The sequence below is a fragment of the Gopherus evgoodei genome, unplaced genomic scaffold (assembly GCF_007399415.2).
Source record: "Gopherus evgoodei ecotype Sinaloan lineage unplaced genomic scaffold, rGopEvg1_v1.p scaffold_35_arrow_ctg1, whole genome shotgun sequence".
In the NCBI taxonomy this organism is placed as follows: Eukaryota; Metazoa; Chordata; order Testudines; family Testudinidae; genus Gopherus; species Gopherus evgoodei.
In genome coordinates, this window is record NW_022060027.1 from 423710 (window position 1) to 448531 (window position 24822).

Below are 24822 nucleotides of genomic sequence, written 5' to 3' on the forward strand. Positions count from 1 at the left end.
TCCCTATTCTGCAAAGCACTAGGGTTCACTAAAGTCTAAGGAACTTAAGTATAGTCTTAAATTTTGCTGAAGAGGGATAGCCTTTGCTGCGTTGTGTCCTAGATGATGATATCATTTGGCATCAGGTTTCTGGTGTGAATATTTGTATTTACTCATTCAAAATTTGTTTTCCACCAATATTCTGTCATCTTTGCTTACACTTAATCATTTCCACTAACATTGTTGGTAGTAAATTAGTAAACCAGTTCACTAGATGAAAGAGAACACAAAATGGACAAAAGCACAGCCCTCCTTTATTCATTTTTTAAATTCAAGTCAATATTTACTGAAAAATTATTAGTCCATTTGACCAGTCATAGTTTTTACTCAGGTCATGTCACTGGCAATTTGCCTGGGTCAGAGGCTAAGAAGTATCTGTTTCAGCCTTTGGGCCATCTTCAAAAATATCAAAATTGTACCATTTCCCCCCCCTCTTTCTCTCAGATTCTATGTTAACTAATTAAACCCTTCCCTTTCTTCTATAGTGATTCAAGATTCCTGGCTCTCCTTCTCTCCTCTCTCCTCAGATGGAGTGAATTTAAAAGTCCCATAACTATTAGAGCCAATGTTTGATTTCAGAGAGAAGTTAAGGGGCTGGGGACACTGACAGGGCGTATTCCTAGGTATTGCTTATCACTGCCAGGATTGAAGAATGGGTACAGATTTCCTTGAAACTCTTGAGTGATGGACACAACAGGGCACATTAGCTCTACATTGTAGAATGAGATCATTCCCTCTTCCCAGTCGAGAAAAATGCCAACCACTGGGCATTTTTTATCCTCAGAGGTGATTGTATCACTTTTCCAGCTACAATAATATTGACCCTCAGACAGCCACAAACTCCAGTATTCCTTCTCAGGAGGTTCCTCCATCTTCTCATTTTTCAGTTTCCTCCTTTCATTCTGAGACAGCACCCCTAGCTCCCATTCTGGCTTGTCCCCCACCTCCACCTCCCAGTATTGTTTCTTCTCTGAAAATCCTTCATTTGCCACCACTATCAAATCCCTGCCGGCTTTCTTCTCTGCCGTGGAAATGACCCTATTTTTATCCTTGAGTGAGAGTTTGGGATGTTTACAGTCAGAATCCAGAGTGATGTTAACTGGAGGGAAGAATAAAAATGTTCATTTCATCAGTAACTAGAGACTTATTAACTCTCACTGAAATAAACAAACAAATATCAAAGCTGGTGAAGAAAATTAAAGACACAGTAGAGAGACAAACAAAATATTAAATATCTCAGCTAAATGCACTACAACTACTCAGAACAAGAGCATATGTAATATATGTATTAACATATGTAACAGCAATGGCACATACACTCCTTGCTAGTTATAGCTTGAATTAACTAACACTCCTGGCCCAAACCATCCCCTCCCATGGTAAAAGCCATGGGAATGGAGTAAAGAAATGTCTGATGTGAAATGTCTGATCTCATAAGAACAGTTATAATGGGTTAGATCAATGGTCCATCTAGCTCAGTATCATGTCTTCTGACAGTCACCAATGCCAGATGCTTCAGAGGAAATGAACAGAACAGGGCAATTTTGAACGATCCATGCCCTGTCATCAAGTCCCAGCATCTGATAGTTGGAGGTTTAGGGACACCCAGAGCATGGGGTTCCATCCCTTACCATCTTGACTAAAAGTCAGGGATGAACCTATCTTCCATGAACGTACCTAGCTCCTTTTTTAACTTTGTCACAGTTTTGGCATTCTCAACATCCCCTGGCAACAAGTTCCATGGATTGACTGTGCATTATGTGTGAAGTAGTACTTTCTTTTGTTTCTTTTAAGCCTGCTGCCTATTAATTTCATAGACCGAGCCCTGGTATTTGTCTTATGTGAAAGTGTAAATAACACTTTCTTATTCACTTTCTCCACAGCAGTCACAATTTTATAGACCTTTATTATATCCCCTCTTAGTCTTCTCTTTTCTATGCTGAAAAACCACAGTCTTCTTAATCTCTCCTCGCATGGAAGACGTTCCATACGCCTGATCATTTTTGTTGCCCTTCCCTATAACTTTTCTAATTCTAATATATCTTTTTTGAGATGGGGTGACCAGAACTGCACATAGCATTCAAGGTGTGGGCATAGCAGGCATTTATATAGTGGCATTATGATATTTCCTGTCTTATTATCTATCCCTTTCCTAAAAGTTCCTAACATTCTGTTTGCTTTTTTGACTGCCACTGCACATTGAGTGGATGTATTCAGAAACCAACCCACAATGAGTCCAAGATCTTTTTCTTGAATGATAACAGCTGATTTAGACCCCATTATTTTTGTATTTATAGTTGGGACTATGTTTTCTGTTGTGCATTACTTTGCATACCATTTAGTTGCCCAGTCAAACGGTTTTGCGAGATTCCTTTGTAAGCATTTGCATGCTGCTTTGGACTTAACTGACTTGAGTAACTGTGTACTGTCTGCAAATTTTGCCATCTCACTATTTACCCCTTTTCCCATATCATTTATGATTATGTTGAGCAGTACTGATCCCAGTACATACCCCAGTACATAAATAGTGGTGTCCCCTGTTTACCTTTCTCCATTCTGAAAAATTACCATTTATTCCTATTCTTTGTTTTCTGTCTTTTAATCAGTTATACATCTATGAGAGGACCTTCTCTCTTATTCCATGAATATCTGCTTTGCTTAATAGCCTTTGGTGAGGGATCTTGTCAAAAGCTTTCTGAAAGTCTAAGATATTTGTCCATTCGAAAATGCCAGTTTATCAAACTCTGTATTTTCTGCAGGAATGTGGAATTCTGCAATTCTGAGGTAATTTAGTTTTTGAAAATAAAAAAAAGCTCAGAAAACACTTTCCATTTCAGTATTTTTATAATGGAATATTTTGATATTTGTCTTAAAATAATTTTCCCTTTCAAAATCTATTTAATTTTCTAATGTAAATTTTAACATAAAATAAAAACTTTTAAAAATTAAAATGAAATATTTTATCAAAAGAAGAGGTTTCAACTAACCCAAAACAATTTAAAAAATAAAATTCATTTCACAGAAGATTTTTAAACCAAATCTCTAAATGTCAGTATTTGCCATTAAAAAGAAAATTAGGCTTCCTCCACAGTTCTAGTTGTAAGATGTGAGAAAGATGGCAGTTTTCGGCAATATACTTGAAAAATGTTATTGCATTTAATTTAAGTATCTTTGAAATCCATTGTATTATATGCAGAGATTATGTATTATTGTGGGATGGGATTGCACTCTACAGAGGGGAGAGTGAGGTGAACCTTGGGAAGTGTTATGAATTTCAGAGGTCTGTATTGAACAATGTGCCAGATAAGAATGGACTTCTGGGACAAACAGGTTCAAGTGGTTTGCCTGGGAAATCTCTAGGGGAAGGTGAATGGAAATTCCCCACCTCTTGTTATGCAAAAATCTAGGTTTTTGAAGCTACACCCAGAGTCAGGGACCATTTGTCCGCTGATTATCTGTTCCCACATATTCAGGATCAAAGCCCCCTACTGTATAAAGAAGATCGATGGATGTGCTAGTTCTTAAGGTTGTTTTGAATTTGTAACCACAGGAAAACTACTGTGCATTTTGAATGAGTGATCACCAATCAAAGCCAGAGGCTGAAGTTGGGGTGACCTCTACTAAAAGACAGTTACTCACCTTTGTAACTGTTGTTCTTTGAGATGTGTTGCTCATATCCATTCCAATTAGGTGTGTGCGCGCCGCATGCATGTCCGTTGGAAGATTTTTAGCCTAGCAACACTCAGTGGGTCGGCTGGGCACCCCCTGGTATGGCGCCACTATGGCACCGAACATATACCCTTGCCGATCTGTCCGCTCCTCAGTTCCTTCTTGCCGGCTACTCCGACAGTGGGGAAGGAGGGCAGGTTTTGGAATGGATATGAGCAACACATCTTGAACAACAACAGTTACAAAGGTGAGTAACCGTCTTTTCTTCTTTGAGTGCTTGCTCATATCCATTCCAATTAGGTGAATCCCAAGCCTTACCTAGTTAGTGGGGTCGGAGTGAGATACTGCATAATGTAGAACCGCTGAGCCAAAGGCTGCGTCCTCTCTGGATTGTTGCACCAGGGCATAATGGGAAGTGAAGGTGTGTACTGAAGACCACGTAGCTGCTCGACATATCTCCTGGATAGGTACTCGAGCTAGGAAGGTGGCCAACGAGGCCTGGGCCCTGGTAGAATGAGTGGTAATATGACCCAGAGAGACATGAGCTAGATCATAGCAAGTATGGATGCACGCCATTACCTATGACAAAATTCTCTGAGAAGAAAAGGGTAGGCCTTTCATCCGATCTGCCACTGCCACAAGAAGTTGGGGTATTTTACGGAAGGGTCTCGTTCGGTCAATGTAGAAGGTGAGGGCCCTACGGACATCGAGGGAATGTAACTGCTGCTCTCTACAAGATGTATGCGGTTTGGGAAAGAAGACCGGGAGGAATATGTCCTGGCTGAGATGGAAGGCCGAGACTACTTTAGGGAGGAACGCCGAATGTGGACATAACTGCACCTTGTCTTTGTGGAACACCGTGTAAGGTGGGTCTACCATCAGATCCCAAAGCTCAGAGACTCTCCTAGCTGATGTGATGGTGACAAGGAAGGCTGTTTTCCATGACAAATATAGGACCGAGCAGGTCGCCAATGGCTCGAATGGAGGAGTTGTAAGTCTCGTCAGGACCAACTTGAGGTCCCAGGAAGGGGCGGGGTGTCATACTAGGGGGTATAGATGCTCCAAACCTTTGAGGAACCTCAAGACCATAGAGTGGGAGAAGATGGAATGAGTACCTTCTCCTGGGTGGAAAGTAGAAATAGCTGCCAAGTGCACTCGCAATGATGAGACAGAGAGGCCTTGCTGTTTAAGATACCAGAGGTAGTCCAAGATAGTGGGAATGGGAACCTCCGTGGGTGTTACATTCAGTGCTTGACATCAGCAAGAAAATCGCTTCCACTTGGCCAAGTATGTAGACCAGGTGGAAGGTTTTCTGCTACCCAAGAGTACTTCTTGCACTGGTGCAGAGCAACGTAACTCTGACTGGGTTAACCATGCAGGAGCCACGCTGTGAGATGGAGGGATTGCAGGTCTGGGTGGTGAAGCCTGCCGTGGTCCTGCGTTATAAGATCCTGATGAGGGGGCAGAGAGATTGGGTTGGCTATCGAATGGTCCAGCAACATGGTGTACCAGTGTTGTCGGGGCCACACAGGGCCGATCAGGATCAGGTGAGCCCTGTCCCTGCGGAGCTTTAAGAGAACTCTGTGCACCAGTGGGAAGGGTGGAAAGGCGTACAGCAGCTGGTTCTTCCATGAGATTAGGAAGGCATCCGATATCGAGCCCGGGGTGAGACCTTGGAAGGAACAGAACTTCTGGCACTTCCTGTTGTCGCGGGAAGAGAAGAGGTCTATGTGGGGAAAGCCCCACTTCTGGAAGATGGAATGTAGAATGTCCAGGCGAAGCGACCGCTCGTGAGACCGAAAGGATCTGCTGAGATGGTCTGCTAGAGTGTTCTGGACCCCCGGGAGGAATGATGCTACAAGGTCTATCGAGTGGGCTATGCAAAATTCCCACAATTGGATCGCCTCCTGACAAAGGGGGGAGGGGGTTGAGTCCCTCCCTGCTTGTCTATGTAGTGCATGGCTGTTGTGTTGTAGGTAAGCTCTGAAACACAACGACTTTGCAGATGTTGTAGGAACGTCTGGCATGCCAGACGGACTGCTCTCAGCTTCTGGACGTTTATGTGCAACGCTAGCTCTTGAGATGACCAGAGGCCTTGCGTGCGACGATGGTCTAGATGAGCCCCCCAGCCGAGAGACGACACATCCGTATTTAGGGACACTGAGGGCTGCCTCGGATGGAACGGCAGTCCTGCACAAACCAGGGAGGGTGTTAGCCACCAGCTGAGTGAGTCTAAGATGCTCTGAGGAATGGTGACCACCATGTCTATGGTATCTCTGCCTGGACAGTACACTGAGGCGAGCCAGGTTTGAAGGGGACGCATGCATAGTTTGGCATGCTTGGTTACAAAAGTACATGCGGCCATGTGACTGAGGAGGCTCAGACAGGTGTGAGCCGAGGTCGTCGGAAAGGTCTGGAGGCTTTTTATAACTGAGACTAGTGCCTGAAACCAGGGCAGTGGCAGGCAGGCTTTTGCGAGTTTGGAGTCTAGAATGGTCCCAATGAATTCTATTCTTTGAGTGGGCACGAGAGTAGACTTCTCTAGATTGATCATCAGGCCCAGTCTCTCGAATAGGTCCGTGATGAAGGCTACGTGCCAGGTGATCTGGGCCTCGGAGGTCCCTCGAATAAGCCAGGCGTCTAGGTAAGGAAAAACATGTATTCGCCGACAACGGAGGAAGGCGGCCACTACCGCCATGCACTTTGTAAAGACCCGAGGGGCCGTAGAGAGGCCAAACGGAAGGACTGCAAATTGAAAATGTTGGCGGTGCACCATAAACCACAGGTACCGTCTGTGCGGGGGATAAATAGCAATGTGGAAATATGCGTCCTTCATGTCAAGAGCAGCGTACCAGTCTCTGGGATCCAAGGATGGGATAATGGTCCCCAGGGATACCATGTGGAACTTCAACTTCTTTAAAAACAAGTTGAGTCCTTGCAGGTCCAGGATGGGTCGAAGACCTCCTTTTGCTTTGGGGATTAGGAAATATCAGGAGTAAAATCCCCTGCCCCTTAATTCCTCCGGTACCTCCTCTATAGCTCCGATCGAGATGAGCGTACGAACCTCTTGCCAGAGGAATTGCTCATGAGAGGGGTCCCTGAAGAGAGATGGGGAGGGGGCGTGAGATGGAGGGGGCAAAATAAATTGGAGGTGGTATCCAAATTCCACCATGCATAGGACCCAACCATCCGAGGTTAATTGAGACCATGCAGGGAGGAAGGAGGAAAGGCGGTTGGAAAACTGAAGGGGATCCTGGGGAAGGACTGGTGCTCTGCTCTCGGACGCACCTTCAAAAGTTCACTTTTGGGCCCAGCGCTGGTTTGGTGGGACTGGTATTGTGTCTGCCTTGGGACCCAGATTGCTGTCTGCAGTTCTCGCGACCGCGCCTTCTGCCAAAGTCTTGTCGCGGTCTGGGTGGGGGGTAAGGGCGCTGAGGCTGGCTATAGAAAGACCTTCATTGGGTTTGTGGGGTGTGCATCCCAAGGTAACGCATGATCACCCGATTGTCCTTAAGACTCTGTAGTCTAGGGTCCGTTTTCTGGGATAAAAGGCCCTGGCCTTCAAACAGCAGGTCCTGGATGGTGTGTTGCAGTTCCAGAGGTAGACCTGACATGTGCAGCCACGAGATCCTCCTCATCGTGATTCCCGAGACCACGGTTCTGGCCGTCATATTGGCAGCGTTGAGAGAGGCCTGCAGGGAAGTCCGTGCCACTTTCTTTCCTTCCTCCAGAAGGGCCTGGAATTCCTGGCGGGAGTCTTGTGGGACCAGTTCAGTGAACTTACCCACCGACTGCCAGATGTTATAATTATATCTACTGAGCAGGGTCTGTTGGTTCGCCATCCTAAGTTGGAGGCCTCCTGCAGAGTAGACTTTACATCCCAACAGGTCCATCCGTCTAGCCTTCCTCAATTTTGGAGCGGGGGTTTGCTGGCCATGGAGCTCTCACTCATTGACGGATTGAACCACCAGGGAGCAAGGAGGAGGGTGGGTATATAGGTATTCGTACTCTTTGGAGGGTACCATGTACTTTCTTTCCACCCCTCTGGCTGTAGGAGGGATAGACTCCGGAGATTGCCAGATTGTGTCCGCTTTGGCTTGGATGGAGCGAATAAATGGCAAAGCTACACGGGTTGGGGTATCCGCCGACAATATGTCTATTACCGGGTCTTCAACCTCTGGGACCTCCTCCACGTGGAGATTGATATTTAAGGCGACTCGCCTCAGAAGGTCCTGGTGAGCTCGGAGTTCGATAGGGGGTAGGCCCGATGAGGATGTACCGGCCACTGCCTCGTCGGGTGAAGAGGAGGAAGACAGACCTGGTACGAGTGGTTCCTGTAGGGACTCTTGGTCAGGAGGTACGTCAGGGTCCAGGAGGACCTGAGGGTCCAGTGCCTGAGGAGATTGATCTGTGCTTGCTGGAGGGGGGCGGCTAACAGTGGCCTCCGGTGCACGATGTTCCGATGGGGCGGAACATGATGGTACCGTGGGTTCGCCTTGGGCCTGGTGATATGCCCAAGGCATCCAAAAGGACCACTGATGAAGACCTTAGTCTCTACCTTGAGCCTCATAGAGAACACGGCTGTGTGTCTCTGAATCAGCATAGGCAGCACTATCAGCGTGCGATGAATCAGACGTGTGCCGCGATGGCCATGGCGGGATGGAGACCACTTGAGGATGAGCCCTGTCTCTGGGGTACTGTATTTCGTGCCGCACCGGAGCGCGGTACCGGGATCCGTATCGGTACCGAGAGTGTGATCGGGGCCTGCGACCGGCGCAGTGCCGGGAGGTCGACTGGGATCTTGACGCCCTATGACGAGAGCAGCTGTGGTGCGAACGGTGCCGGGAGCTGGACCAGTGCCTGGAGTATCGGTCCGGTGAGCGGGATCTCGAGTGGTGCCGTGAGTACGACCGGTACCGAGGAGGAGATCGGTACCGGGACTGCGAGTGGCGTCTGGATCTGGAGCGGTGATGAGATTGAGAACATTGGTAGGACCTCGATCTTGAGTGCTGTCTGCCTGTGGTGCTGATGGAAGGTGGTCTTACCATGGCAGGCTTGCCTGTCGATTGAATAACCCGCACCGGCGGTGCCGGGGGTTGAGGCAGGGCAGGCTCCATTAACACAATCAGTTCCCTCGCTGTAGCAAATGTCTCTGGTGTAGTGGGAACGATAAGCTCTACCGAGGCATGTGCCGGGGAGCTGTCATGCACCGGACTCGATGGCTCTTGCACGGCTGGAATCAACGGTGTGGAGATTGTTGGTGCCGTGGCAGTTACTGGTGCCAGGCGGCTCAACTTAGATTGTTGCTCAGACTGTGGTGCAGATAGTGGGGCTGCAGGAGCTTTGAGCTTTTTGGCACGCGGGGAGAGGGAGTGGCGCCAGGCCGGTTTCTGGGCCGGTGACGGCTGGTGCCGAGATGTCTTTGCAGTGCCGGCGCTCTCCGGTGCCGATGAGGCACTTCTCCCCGGCGCGGACTGTCCAGCAGCCGGTGTCAAAGGTGGAGGAGAGAGGGCTGCCTCCATTAGGAGCTGCTTAAGGCGAAAGTCTCGCTCCTTTTTCGTCCGCGGCTTGAACGATTTGCAGATCCGGCAATTGTCTGCAAGGTGGGATTCCCCCAAGCACTTGAGGCAAGAGTCGTGAGGGTCTCCCGTGGGCATCGACCGGTGGTAGGCCGAGCACGGTTTGAAACCCGGTGAGCTAGGCATGGGCCTGGGCACTGGGTGAGGTAAAGGGCTAATCCCTGACTCTCCGAACTATATACACTAACTATGTTTATGAAAATCTATTAACTAGAACTAAAAAGAATGAACTATATACACAATAAGTATTAGAATGAGTGAAAAGCTAGGGAGGTGGAGATCAGCTAAGCCGTGCTCCACTGTTCCAATGACCGACATGGGCGGTAAGAAGGAACTGAGGAGCGGATGGGTCGTCAAGGGTATATATTCGGTGCCATAGTGGCGCCACACCAGGGGGCGCCCAGCCAACCCACCGAGTGTTGCTAGGGTAAAAATCTTCTGACAGACGTGCACGCGGCGCACACACACCTAATTGGAATGGATATGAGCAAGCACTCGAAGAAGAAGTTTATTAGCCTTAGGGTCTTTTTTATTGTTTTAAATGTTGTCTCTGTAATGCTTTCACCTTAAGAGTAGATGTGCTTGCTTAGAAAGAGATGTGTGGTAACTTGTGTCTGTGAGCAATTACAGCTGTTCAGAGACTCTAAGAAGGAAGAAAGCAAAGCACAGATGCTGGCCTATTCAGGCATTTTGGCTTGCTGGGAATAACACAGTGTGGGCAGGGAACTGTGCAATTTACAAAATCTCTGGTCAGGAGGGAGAGAGACATGGGTCTCTGCACAAACATGTTGATGGCTGAGAAGCTGGGAGCCTACAGCAGGTGTCCTCGAGGAACAACGGAGAGGACATAAAAATGAAGTGGCCTTGAATTGTGACATAAGGTACCTAGAGACAGGGACTTGAACTGAAGGGGAGCCAAAACATGAAGGTCCCTATCCTACTGCCATTACTCACCTGATCCATGGATACCAATAGAGTTACTCACATTTGTAATGCCAAGAACACTGGGCCCTAAGAACTTTCTTCACAATGGCAATTCATAGTCATTCATGGTGGCAATGGAGTGTTAATGGGCCAGGGAATGAGAGTGGGAGTGACTATAGCCCAGTAGTTAGGATCCAGGAGTCCCAAGTTATAGTTCCCTATCCAATTGCTATTTAATTATTTATAAGGTGTGGAATAGCTGCCAAAGGAGAGATTGAAGCCACAGCATTCCATAGTCCAGCAGATATGGTGCCTTCCTCTAACATGGGGGACCCAAGCTTGCATCCACAATCCTCAACAAGCAAAGGATGCAACTGAACTTAGGTCTCCTACCTCCCTGCTGAGTGCCCTAACCACTAGGCTAAAGCCTACAAGAGAGGCACAAGGATCTCCCTATTTAGCCACTTTGTGAATCTAGTTCGCCTTTCCTTTGTTTTTGTCAGAATGCCTGCACATCTAAACAATTTTTTTCAGGTGAAATGAAACGTTTTAGCTTTTTCAATGAAGTTGAAATTCTTCAACTAACTCAACACAAATTTGTGAATAGTTTCAGTAGACTGGAAGCTCCTTTTTTCAACTGTTAAACTATTTGTCCTAAAGTCTCACTCAGCTACAGTCACCAATTCTTTTATCAACAAATATTGTCCCTTTCTTCTGCAGCTAGGTTCCTAGTCAAATCCCAGTCACATTACTCTTCAGGGCTGTTGAGCAGGCATTCTGTATTCCTCCTTTCAGAAATCAGGGCACCAAAAATATTTAATCAAAATATTAAACTTATGGGAGATAATAACCTGTCTAAAATTCCAGATACAAGGCATCTTACCTACATTGCTACGAGCCCTCCTGAAGTCTACAACAAACAAAGAGAATTCAGAATTTCAGCTATAGCATGTGGCTTATTTTACATTGAAATAATACAAGCTGTGTAATATTAAACATGGTCTTTCAACTCACCCAGCTCAGCCATGGCTTTTTCTGAAATGGAAAAAGATTGTTACATCATGCTTCTTCATTATTTCCTTGTTAATTCTGTTTTGTAGGAAATCTTTACTCCCTATATGGAATTACTCAAGTAAAATAGACTCAGGTGAGTAAGGATCAGATTCAAAGGCCCCAAACCTGCAAAAATCTACAACTATGCTTAATTTTAGACACCGTGAGTCCATTGTGTTAAATGGAACAACTCAGTGTGTTCACAAATTTAAGCATGTGTCTAAATCTTTGCAGGATTGGGTCTAAATATTTATCTTTTTGCCATATTAGCTGCAATAGAATATCTACTATATTATGTTCAATGGTATCCTCACACAAACTAAACTATGCAAAAAAGGTGGCTAAATCTTGAAGTCCATGCTGCATTTAAACAATGGGAATTTATCTGAGTGAAAATAATGTAATAAGAGGGTAAGAGTCAGATTTGTAAGGATATTAAGCACCTAAAGATGCTGCTAGGTATATAGTCAGATTTTGAAAAGAGCTTACGTGTCTAATTCCAATTGGTTTCAATGAGAGTGAGGCACTTAGCATGATTTTCAGAAATGTCAAGGTGCCTATCTGCATCTTTACAGAGTAAATACTTTTTTTTAAAATCTAGCCCTGGATCCCTTAGGATCTGAGTGGCTGACTTGCATGCTTTAAAGTTCTCAGCTTTTTCAATGTATGAATATACTGTTTTGTTTGGGTTGTTTTGCACTGCATTTCCTTCTTTATGGCAAAAGAGATAAAAAGAGCTATGTGGATTTTTTTCTAAAAGTGATTCTATAGAAATGGTTTTGGGGAAGTTCTCTGGCCTATGTGATACAGGAGGTCAGACCAGATGACCACAATGATACTTTTTGGCTTTGGAATCTATCTATGACTACAGAGAGGGGGAAACAAACCTGAAAAAAAATGACAAAGTTGGGGGCTGGCCACCACCAAGGGGCCAGTAGGCTGGGATGTCTCTGTTACCAGAAGGATGCTAAACTAAAGACTAGAACTGGTTGAAACTATTCCAATGAAACACTTACCAAATTTCTCCTGTATTTCCTGAATTGCTACAAAGAAACAAAATTAAACTGTTAACCAAAAGACAAGAGGAGTCTGCAGATGAGAGCAACTGAACAGAGATTTGTAGTATAATCAAAATATGTTATGGAGGTAGTTTCTGGGAGTGCAGAATGCATTGATCTGCAGGTAGTGACCAAAATTTGACAGATATTTGGCTTTCACAAATACTTAGGCTATTTTTGTACTCACGGTAGTGAGCACATACATTTCACGCCCAGTTAGCAGGGTTATAAATAGAAGTGTGGTCAGTAAGGCCATGTTTAGGCAAGTAAAGACTTACCAGAACCTTAGGATATATTCCCTACAGGGTTCTCCTTATGCCCTAGAAGTTCATCCTACATCTGCACCGCTACTTTTAGCAGTGACATTGTAAAACTGACAGACCCCAGTCATCAGCAGGCGGGATCAAACTTGGGACCTCTGCAGCTAAATGCATGAGCCTCTACTACATGAGCTAAAAAACCACATAGCTGCTAGCTAAGGCTGTAAAGCAGCCTCATTAATCTCTATCTCTCTAAGTGGTCTCTGTCCATGTCACTAGATGGGACAGAACACCATACCCAGGAGGTATGTTGGTTACATACTTTGCCTAGCTGAGCAAGCGTTCCTCGAGCTTCATAGACTTCCCAGTTGATATCCCATATGAGCCCCTACTTGTAACACTGTCAGACCTCAGTTGTCAGCAGGTGGGATCGAACCTGGGACATTTGCAGCTAAATACATGAGCCTCTAATTCATGAGGTAAAAACCATAGAGCTGTTAGCTAAAGCGCAGACTCATTAATCTCTCCCTCTCCCACTCTCTCTACATGGTCTTGGTGTCACTAGATAGGACAGAACACCACATCCAGGATGTGTGTGGGTTACCAAGTCTCCCGCTGCCAGAGCCTTTCACTGCCATGTGTAGTTACACACTGCAGTGTGAACACAGTCTGCTTTTCACTATGGTGTGTAGCTACATGTACCCAACACACCACCACCAGCATAGACAATGCCTTAGTTTTCTGAAGGCCAGGAATTAAAACAGTGCAATTGCAGAAATAATGTCACTCAAAACAAACAGCCACAAATGAGATCTAGAGTGCAAGAGACACTCATAAGAGCAGGAAAATATGGACTTTCTGGTGTTGTAGAGAAACAACATCACGGAATTACCTGTACTTTATACTAATGAAAACAATAAATCAAGAAAGAACAAAGGTAAAGTCTCAATGTGTGAAGTATAGTACGTTTCTTCTTTGTAACATGCTGAATTTTCCCCCAAATGCCCCCTATCCCTGGAGATAAGACTCCTAGAAACTTCAAAACTTTAGCTGCTACATAGATACAGTAAATTCATTACATTTATCCCATTTATTTACAGTTAAGTCCAGGGGCAGAGGTTCTTTGCATTTTTGTCTGTCATGAAGGTGCCCATCAACAGGGCATTTAACTCTTCCTATAGTTGGTCATTTGCTGTCTGAGATTCACCTTCTAAAGTAACATTTTCACCTACATCATCTTCAAACCTGAATCATCTTCCTCCCCAGTAGTGATATGGCCACCCCATTTGAAGTCAAGCCCTTTCTTTGTCTCATTCCCTTTTCTTGTCTTGTGACAGTTGATCAATACATTTCTCTATAAGTGCCACTCTTGCTTTTTACAGCTATGGCTCTGTTCCTAGTACTTTCCTGAGAACATATTTATTCCATTTCCTTTCTGCCCCATAATAGCATACAGGTGTAGGCAGAAAACCCTGGCAGACATGTGGCGCTTTATCCCTTTATGCTGTGCTGCTTTTCAGACATTCCCTTTGTGATATCTGTGCTAAATCAAATTTAGTTGATAAGTGACATTTAGTAATGACCCTGCTGGAGACTGGTGCAAAGTGTTTTAATTATTATTTGGTTCTTGAGAAGCAGAAAATAAAATCTTCAGGTTAAATTTTCATGTTTACTGTGGGTTTCAGATATAGGTGGTAAAAAAGGTAAAAAAAAAAGTATAGATTTTGTCCTCATTTTTTCAAAGTATATCTAAACTAAAATGAATTTTTTTTATTGTTAAAAATCTCAGTTGATCTCAACAGTATTGGTTGAAACCCCCTTCCTCTATCAAATAAATTTTTGATGAACGTTTTCATCATCATTTTTCTTCATAAAACCCACAACATTCAGAAAATTTTATCCATCTCTCATATAATCATGTGTGTATAATAACCTTACTTTGTTAGTTTGTAGTGTTGCTGTAGCCGTTCTTATCCCAGAACATTAGAGAGACAAGGTGGGTGAGGTAATATCTTTTACTGGACCAACTTCTGTTGGTGAGACAAGCTTCTGAGCTTACACAGAGCTCTTGTCTCTTTCATCAACAGAAGAAGGCCCAAAAAAGTTAGTTACTCCCCTTGTGCCTATTTTGTTAGAACAGCCAGCTCAAAACAATCATCCATGCTGAAGACTGAAAGAAATATCTCATGTCTTAAATATTAAGTAGTAAGAGATGGAATTACCTTGTTGAGATTTTTCGTGCTCAGTCTCTGCAAAATAAAGAAACAGAAGAGGTAATCTCAAAATAATAGGCAGGGGTTAGATTTTCGTTTGTCGGATTCCACACTAAGAAATATGACAGTGTGAACATTTTGTCTGAGATTTGCAAAGGTGCCTAAGGAATCGGGACATGCAATTTCTATTAACATTAAATCGGGCATCCAAACACCACAGGCAGCTCTGAAAGTCTCAGCTTTCAGATTTATGGCTGTATATAGGCCTTTAAGCATGACAATCTCCCCATCTTTTTCTAACATTGCAAACAATACACACATACGGTGTTCAGCAAGCTTTTGCAGAGAATAAATAAATGTAAATAAATAAATAAATATTTATATAAATAAATAAAATGTTCCTTTAGAAATAGTGTCCTGACAGTTCTCACACTTTATTTGCTCATGGTTCCTCTAGCTACACAACCATAGTCGCCACAAACTCCTTTATTGCACCCAGACACACACAGCATCCTCAAAACAGCTCAGATCTAGGCCCATTTTGACTCATTTCCCAAACCCATCATATCTGAATTCATCTACGTCAAAATAAGCCAGTGAAACTGCTCAGATTCATCAGCTGCTTCCCTCTCCCAGTGCTATAGGGGGAAGCTGCAATCTCTGAAAATGCGGGTTTCAGCCTTTTCTGTGTCCTCTCCCACTCTGTCCTCACTCCTATTATTAGCTAGTAGAGCTGGGTGGGAAATCCTGTGAGAATTTTCAAGGTTTTAAAAACTTCCCCATTCTATTGGGTTGAAACCCTAGTCCTATTGAGATTTCACACACACATGCACACATATATAGACTCACCCTGGGGTAGCCAATGGCATAGTGCTTAGGGTTCTCTGCTAGGATGCAATAAATGCAGCTTCTAGTCTGTGTTCTGCCACTTCATACCAGATGAGTGTCCTAACCACCACCCTACTGACAGTGGGATCTTTCTGGGGTTTCGACCAGAAATTGCATCTTGGATCTGAAAACCTTCTCTCAACTAAAGCTTTGACAAAACTGATATACTTTTGTAAAAAGTTTGGGTTTCAGTGAATCAGCATTTTCCAATGAAAACTCTTCACTGGAAAACTCCCAACCAGCTCAGTTAACAAGGGGTATGGAAAGAGTCAGACGATGAGGAGAACCGGAACCCAAGCATTCAGTGATCTGGAGCCTGCAGGTTTGCTACAGAGGCTGCTCCTCCCATGATGAACCTCCTGTAGCTCGTCAGAGAGGATCCCAGACTTGAGGAAGCCTGTCAGCCTAGGATTTAGCTTCCGGGTTTAACAGTCTAGAGGAGAGGTAAGTGATATTGGGGATGGAGGGAGGCATGGATAAGGCCTTTGGCCGTGGGACTGGGGTACTCAGGTGGTGAACAAGGTTGAGTACAGTAAAACTCAGCATTGTTCCACTGCCCTGATGCACAGCCCCGTTCCCTGGCCACAGTGGGCAGCTTGGTTTCTAATGGGACAGCCATTTTACTGAGTCACACACATTGTCTTTTTTATATAACAACTGTCAGTGGAGATTTTCAATGGGACTTTTACTTCTAAATCCTTTAGGTGGTTTTGAAAACTTCACCTATAATATGTATGGGACCTAAATGTCACAGGCAGGCTTTAGGCTTTAAATCACAATATAAATCAGACAATTTAAAGGAGAAAGGTGCCTGAGCTGGGTGAGAGCAGGATTAAACCTTTTAAATGAAATCACCAAGCATGAGAAATTCAAACCCAGCTGGAATTTTGGGGGGGGGAAGTTATTAATGCTTGAACAAAGGATTTCACTGGGATTTTCAAAGGCATGTAAGGAGTTAGGTGCCTAATTCCCATTTAAATACAACAGGTGGTAGAGGTGAGATGTTAAAAAATGCCTATGGTCCAATGGGAGTTAGGAGCCTAAACACCTTTGAGGATCTGGGTCTGAGCAATTTAGGAGCGCAACTCTCAAGGGAAGTCAGTGGGGTTTGTGCTTCTAACTCACTTGGATCATCTTTGAAAATCCAAGGCTGAGTGCCCAACTCCCTTGGGCTCCTTTGGGGAAAAAAAATTTGAATGGAACAATTGTCTCACTCTTAACTGCAGCCTCTGTACCATGACCTTATAATATTTGGACTTGAACTGGTTGACAGTTCTCCTGGCAACACATACACTTACCCAGACGAGAAAATAATTAGTTGAGCTAAAATACACTCTTACCCAGTTCATTTCTGAGAAGCTTAGTTTCTGAAAGAAAACATATTTCAGAATTACAGCGGGAAACACACATTAATATACTCTAGTTCTGAGGCTTTTATCAGAAGCCTCCAAGCTTTCTATTTAGAACAATGTAAATTAAACGTTATGGATCTTTTATTTCCATCTGGACAGGCAGTGGTTGAATTTAACACCGTAAGTCAGATTTTCAGCTGATGTAAATCATGTAGGTCCAGTGTTGGAGTAAATCAGCATAGCTCCACAATGGAGCTTCACCAGTTTACACTATTTGAGGATCTGATCCCTTAAGGGAAAGGAGACCTTTCTAACATTCAAAACCTTTGTCCTTTCTCCCCATTTGATGGCAGCCAGCAGTGAAAGTAATTTAAAGGACTTACCGGTATGTCGGAGTCCTGAGCGGGGGAGTGGCCTAAACTGGAAGAGGTGGGGCCTTTCAATGTTTAAAGGGCCTAGGGCTCCGGTTGTGGCTGGGAGCCCCAGGGCCTTTAAATCACCCTTCAGTTACCAGCTGCAGAGGCGTCTGGGAGCCCCAGGACTCATGGCGAATTAAAGGGCCTGGGGCTCTGGCTGCCGTGGAGCTCTGGGCCCTTTAAATTACTGTGGTAGCCCTGCCACCACTACCCTGGGGCAGCAGGGCTCCTGCGGGGATTTAAAAGGCCCAGTGCTCCTGCCACTGTGGGGAGTCCCATGCCCTTTAAAGCACGGCTGGACCCCTGCCGCTGCTGTGGTAGTGGTGGCCGCAAGGCTCGGGTGGGGATTTAAAAGGCCCGAGGCACCCTGCAGTGGCCGGAGCCTCTGGCCCTTTAAATGCCCCCCAGAGTCCTGCTGCCAGAGCTCTGAGGCTCCGGCAGCTGGGCTCAGGTGGGGATTTAAAGGGTCCAATGCTCCTGCCACTGCGAGGATCCCCAGGCCCTTTAAAGTCCCGCTGGAGCCCTGCTACCGCTGGAGTAGTGGTGGCAGGGCTCAGGCAGGGACTTAAAGGGCCAGAGCTCTGGCCACTGAGGGGAGCCCCGGGCCCTTTTAATTCCCGCCCGCACTCGGCTGCTGCAGCTCCGGTGGTTATTTAAAGGGCCTGCGGCTCCCCGCAGTGGCTGGAGCCCTGGGCCCTTTAAATCACAGCAGGGGAAGGTGGTCCTGTCTGGCATGGCATACCGGCTCTTGATGGTATGCCGTACCAGACCCTACTGGCCTACTTTCACCTCTGATGGCAGCTCAATACTGACAACGATCCCAACTCTTGGGACTTGGAAGAAAGAATTTCTCTTCCAAACAATGTAACATTCAGAAATTTGTATACAGTAGTTAGATACAATAGATAGAAAAATAGATGCCAGAGATATATAAAAACCAGAGACAGATGTCAGAGCTGGTCTCATGCCAGCAGGTCATATTTGCAAACAATTCACAAATACTAGGGGTCTGGTTCAATTTGACCACATTTAAAACCTTTCATATTTGTGACTAAGCAAAGTTTCAGAGGTGCCCAGCACCATTCAATCAACTATATGAGTTCAGCATCAAAAACGTATTTTACCCAATCAAGCTTTTTAGAACACTTTACTTATCAAGTCTGCAAATACAAACAAAATAGTGTAACTTGAGTGGACACAGCTGAAATATTGTATGCCAGACACCTAATGCTAGGTAGAGGACTTTCATAGACTGCTAATTCTTCACTGGGAATATCTGGCAACTGTTTTTACATACAGTAGAGCCTCAGTTTTACAATCACCAATTTAATGAATGACTAGTTATACAAACCATTTTTTCCTGATGGAGAAAAAAAAATCACATAACAAATGTGATGTCAATGAGGAACAAATTGACTTTCCGTCATATCCTGATGCTTTATGTGCCCTGGAAATTGCTTTCCAGTGGTGTGAAAGTCAAATAGAAAGCATTGAAGTACCTCATACTGCAACCTATGCACTGGACCTACTGTTATTTTGACATGTTCCATTTTATTATCTTTTTGATTTTATGAACTCTTCAATCCCCCATTAGTTTGTAAAACAGGGAGTTTGCTTTATCAGGTATAGTCACAAAAATCAGAACCGATTGATGAGTAATTCCTTGATTTTAGCATTTGTCAAATACTATTTTTCACCAGGTCTGACAGATGTACACAAATATTATTGAAAGGATACATAACATATATTGTAGTTACCGTCTTCGATGGCTTTCTTGTCATTTACTGCATACAGAGAGAAATATATTACAAACATGGAGATAATGATTAGTGCATTAACAGCTAGTTTCAAAAGGTATATAAAGATTACATTAAAATGATGTTAAAAGAAAGTTCAGGTTGCAAAATCAAGCACTCAGAAGTTAGGAAATTCTGGAAGTAAGGCTTCTGGAACAACCTTAATTCAACCTCCATTGTGCATATGGCCTATGAGGAAAGGTTGAAAGAATGGGATGTGTTTAGAGAAGAGAAGGCTGTCAGGGGACATGGGAACAGTCTGTAAAAAGTTGTTATAAAGTGAATCGTGATCAATTGTTGTCCATATCCATTGAGGGTAGAACAGGAAAGAATTGGCTTAGTTTTCAGAAAGGGACATTTCGTCTACATATTAGGCATGACTTTCTAACTCTCATGATAGTTCAGCACTGGAACAGGTCACCTAGGGAAGTTGTGAGACAGGTTAGACCAGGGATCGGCAACCTTTCAGAAGTTGTGTGCCGAGTCTTCATTTATTCACTCTAATTTAAGGTTGTGCATGCCAGTAATACATTTAAACATTTGTAGAAGATCTCTTTCTATAAGTCTATATTATATAACTAAACTATTGTTGTATGTAAAGTAAACAAGGTTTTCAAAATCTTTAAGAGGCTTCATTTAAAATTAAATTAAAATGCAGATCTTATACTGCCAGCCTGCTCAGCTTGCTTTCAGTCTGAGGTTCTGTTCACCTAGGTCGGCAACGTGCTGAGCGCGGCCTGTGGCCGGAAAGCCGGATGGCAAGGGGCAAGCCGCCGGGACCCCAGACCTTGGGCTGGGGATGTGTGGCAGGTGCAGGGCAGAAGCATGGGTGTGTGGTGGGGGTCAGGGAAGAGGGCTGGCAGGTGTAGGGGGTGCAGGGCAGAAGGCTGGGTGGGGGGAGTTCAGGGGTCAGGGCAGAGTGATGGGGACTGTGGGGGTGCAAGGCAGAAGGCTGGGTGTGTGGGGGTTCAGGGGTCAGGGCAGAGAGCAGCGGTCGTGGGCTGTACTCTGTGGACCATCAACAAATGTCCTGCAACATTAGCAGAATCCAGTTTTGGAAGTGCTGTTAGAAGTTACTTTAAGACAAATGTTAACCAGATGTTAAACTTTCAGGGCCCACCACTGCAAGCTGACAGTAATCAACAACATAAAGAACAGGTGTAAGAGGAGAATCGACCCCAGGGTTTGTACTGTGCAATTAACTAATAGTGCTTAATATTTACACAAGACTTGGAGATGAGTAAATATTATATTTATTGGGACTTACCAGCCTGCGCAGTTGTTTCATTGTTTTCTGAAAAAGTAATTAAATAAATAAAATGATAATTTTTTAAAAGGAGACAATTTAACTTCATATTATGGCTCTGGGTGCTTCACAGGGGTCATATTTGATAAACCACATAGGACTGGAAATATGTGATTTCTCAAGTAACCACCACACAAGTCAGATCTGATCCACACTAACAATTAAAACTAGTGCTCAAGAAAAATGGGCAACTCACGACTTCCTGAAGGCACTGATGAAATGCAGTAGCTGTTTGGTAAGCGCGGTGAAATCAGTATTTCCACTCAGCCCATTTCCTAGCGCACAAAGCTCTGTTTAGTGCAGGGCCGGCTCCAGACACCAGCAAACCAAGCAGGTGCTTGAGGGGGAACATTTTCAGGGGCGATATTCCAGCCAGCCTTTTTTTTTTTTGCACTTGTGGCGGCAAAAGCCTACAGCCAGTCCTGGCAGCAGCAGCGCATCCTGCATAGGGGGTGCCTTGGGGCCACTGCAGTTCATGTTGGGGAGCACCGCCCACACCTTATGGCCAGGAGGGCTCCGAACGCAGGACATTTGGGCTGAGTGCTGCCCCACAGGGTGCAAAGATCTGCCTGTAGGTGCCACATGGCGGCCACACCCCAGTGCCACAGCCGGGGCTGGGTGAAACGGCCCGAGCTACCCAGTGACTGTGGTAGGGTGGCCAGGAGCAGCAGCAGCAGTAGAGTCATAGTGGGGACTGGTGCCCGGGGTGTTGCTGTGCGGGGCCCACGTCCTGCTCTCTGGGGCTCTGCTCCCACTGGGGATACCCTGTCCCGGCTCCTCAACCCTCTGCTGGGTGGTCCCCTGGGTCTGCCATCCCGGATCCTGCTGGCCCTGGAGGCGGGAGCCCCAGCTGGATGGACCCTGAGCTGAGGTGCGGCCTGGGAGCCCCGCTGCTTACCCTGACCCTGCCAGTGCTGGACCAGCTGGAGGTGAGGGGGGAGCAGGCAGAGTCAGCACTGGTGGAGGGGAGCCCAGGGCTGGGGTGGCAGGAGGTGTGGGTGGGGCTGGAGGGAGAGCCCAGGGGTTGGGGCAGCAGACGGTGTGGAGGGGGGAGAACCTAGCTCTGGGGTGGGAGAGGAGTGCAGGGGAAGCCCAGGACTGGGGTGGGAGGCAGCCAAAAAAATTTTTGCTTGGGGCAGCAAAAAACCTAGAGTCAGCCCTGGTTTAGTGTCACAAGTTATGCAGAATGGTTGGGATTTATGATATAGTACCAGGTAATAAATATGTTGTAGTTGTTTTTTCCTTTCCTACATGTTGTTCAACATCTACGTGCCATGAGACTATCTATACCTGTCTGTTCTCATGTATTATCATTGTCTAAATGTAATAAAAATAAAGTAAAAAACCCAGCACGGTGGTCAAGGTCGTTTGCCATTTTGTGATGCTATGAACCTGGTGGTAGAGAAGCTAATCATGTAGAACTCTCACAGTTGTTACTACATGAAGGGTTAGAGTCGCAAAGGGACTTAGGCGCTAACTGCCACTTTAGGCACCTAAAACCCAGAATCAGGCTCCAGTGGGATTCACTAAACCCCTGCTCAACTGCCCCCAAACCCTGTTGGCAGCTAAACTCACTCAGAGCCTAAATTGTTGCAGTCAAACTTCCCTCAGCACCAGGGAAAGATAGACGTTCCTCTGCCTACCTCACATGCAGGACCCAATCTGGTAAGCAGGTTCAGAGCTCACCTGTTGGATCGGGCCCTCTCACCTGGGATATGGGAGACCCCTTACTCAAGCCCAGCCCTGCCCTCCCCGCATCCGCATCAGGGGGAAATAGGATTTAAACAGGGTTCTGCTGCCTCTCAAGTGAATGCCCTAACCAGTGGGCTATGGGAAATCCTGAGATTGGGCACACTCAATGTCTCCCACTAAAGCTGTTCCACTTTGGATAAATAACAATAAAAAGTCACTGGAGTGGGGGGAACTCATCCTTGGGTCTCCCATGGCTCCAGTGAGTATGCGCTCCACCAGGCTACACAATCATTCTCATGCTTGCTTTATCTCTCTGGTCCAATGATTCATTCATTTTTTAGTCTACAGTGCAAGAGCTTCAACATGAAAGACTGAGAATGGATCACATCACAATATCCTATAGCTCCGTAGTTAGGGCATTTACTGGAGAGGTAGCAAATCTCTTATTCCCCATCTGGTGTTGGGGGGACTTAAACCATGGCTCTCCAATATCCCACATGAGTACCATAGCCACTGGGCTAAAAGTTACAATGGACCTCCTCCCTCCAGCTTATTGCTAACATGGCGAAGGCACATGACATCCAGAAAGAGTTTGGAGCTGAGAATGATAAGCAGAGATAGGTGCCTCCCTGAAGCCTGTATTTAGGCATTTATCTCCAAATGAAGGGCATGGCACTACCCACCGGCTGATTTAGGTGAAGATATGTGCAGATGGCTGGCTTCTGTGAATCCCATTCTAAGGTGTCTACCTCCATTCATTATACAGGGAGCCTGGGCACCTCACACATGCTTTGTTAATACCACTGATTATCCAAGCACCTGAAAGTTAGATGTTGTAAGAGTCCCCTCACCCGTATCTTTGTGAATCTAGCCCGAACAGCCTCACTGAGCAATTTTGGATGGTTTGCATGGGGCTGTACATGGGAATGAGTCACATCTTCTACCTAAGTTCTTTCATATCACAGTGTTTAGACTCTTTAGTGTTTGCTGAAATAACATGAATAGTAAAACTTACTTTTCAGCTTATAAATTGCAGCGCTAACCAGGGCTATGCTAATCAGCAATATCACAATGAAGGCAGTCATCCATGGGGAGGTGGAAGGGAAGAAAACATCTGCAAAACAGTTCACAGTGTCCATTATTCTTTCATATCATTCAGCTGTCCTTTAAAAAATGATAAAACTAAATTAAATCTTCATGAGAAGCAGGTGAGATATGACTCGACAGTGTGCCCTTGTTGCCAAGAAGGCTTGTTGCCAAGAAGGTTAACAGCATTTGGGGCTGTATAAGCAGGGGCATTGCCAGCAGATTGAGGGACGTGATCATTCCCCTCTATTCAACATTGGTGAGGCCTCATCTGGAGTACTGTGTCCAGTTTTGGGCCCCACACTACAAGAAGGATGTGGAAAAATTGGAAAGAGACCAGCAGACGGCAACAAAAATGATTAGGGTGCTGGAGCACATGACTTATGAGGAGGGGCTGAGTGAACTGGGATTGTTTAGTCTGCACAAGAGAAGAATGAGGGGAGATTTGATAGCTGCTTTCAACTACCTGAAAGGGGTTCCAAAGAGGATGGCTCTAGACTGCTCTCAGTGGTACCAGATGACAGAGCAAGGAGTAATTGTCTCAAGTTGCAGTGGGGGAGGTTTAGGTTGGATATTAGGAAAAACTTTTTCACTAGGAGGGTGGTGAAGCACTGGAATGGTTTACCTAGGAAGGTGGTGGAATCTCCTTCCTTATTGGTTTTTAAGGTCAGGCTTGACAAAGCCCTAGCTGGGATGATTTAGTTGGGAATCGGTCCTGCTTTGAGCAGAGGGTTGGATTAGATGACCTTTTGAGGTCGCTTCCAACCCTGATATAATTCTATGAGATCTGAACTCTCTCTAGGACATATTGAAAGCGCTGTCTTATCCATGAAGAGGTGGATTTTCATCGAAAGGCTATATGGTTTTCCCCGTGATATTGTGAATAGTTGCTATAGGTCCCAGACCCATCCCTCCCGAGAGTAATAAACACATACATCAATGTGTTATCAGGGTAGATTCACGCATTCCAGAGAAACAGAGGGTGCCTTAATGAAGGCCTCCAATAACATCTAGAGATAGGTTATAAACACTCAAGGTGAGAACTTCAAAAGCATTCAGTATTGGCCTAATTCTGTCCCAGCTGAAGTCACTGGTAGAGCTCCCATTGATCTGAATGGGAGGAGAGTTATATCAGTACTGAGCTTGTTCTTGAAAAAAACATCTCCAAGGCCTTAATCATCAGCCACGGAAGGCAATGAAAGTCTTTCCACTGACCTCAGTGTGCATTGGATTTGGTCTTTAGGATGAGATTTTCAAATGTATCCAAGAAATTTAGGAGCACTGCTTGCTTTGAAAGGCTATGTTTTGCCCCTAACACCCGGAGGCACTTTTGAAAATTTGACGATGAGATACTACGCTGATGGTCACGACAGAGAGATTAGACCACTCTCTGTGGGACATTCCCACACCAGCATCAACTTCCTAGACATAACAATCAGCTTCAACAATGGAACCCTACAAACAACTATATACAAGAAACACATTGATCAC

General features: G+C 45.2%; 1 protein-coding gene across 1 annotated transcript in view; it reads right to left on the minus strand.

The window, feature by feature from the left end:
- Positions 1-614: 614 nt before the first annotated feature.
- LOC115641800 (butyrophilin subfamily 3 member A3-like) overlaps positions 615-24822 on the minus strand; it is a 29300-nt gene continuing 5092 nt past the window's right edge. Inside the window, exons 3-11 of the mRNA XM_030545194.1 lie at positions 23261-23359; positions 20515-20541; positions 19209-19235; positions 17024-17050; positions 14805-14831; positions 12281-12307; positions 11226-11246; positions 11095-11121; positions 615-1138 (exon numbers count right to left, since the gene is read on the minus strand). Coding sequence (XP_030401054.1) covers positions 615-1138; positions 11095-11121; positions 11226-11246; positions 12281-12307; positions 14805-14831; positions 17024-17050; positions 19209-19235; positions 20515-20541; positions 23261-23359 — 806 coding nt within the window. The remainder of the gene's footprint in view (positions 1139-11094; positions 11122-11225; positions 11247-12280; positions 12308-14804; positions 14832-17023; positions 17051-19208; positions 19236-20514; positions 20542-23260; positions 23360-24822) is intronic.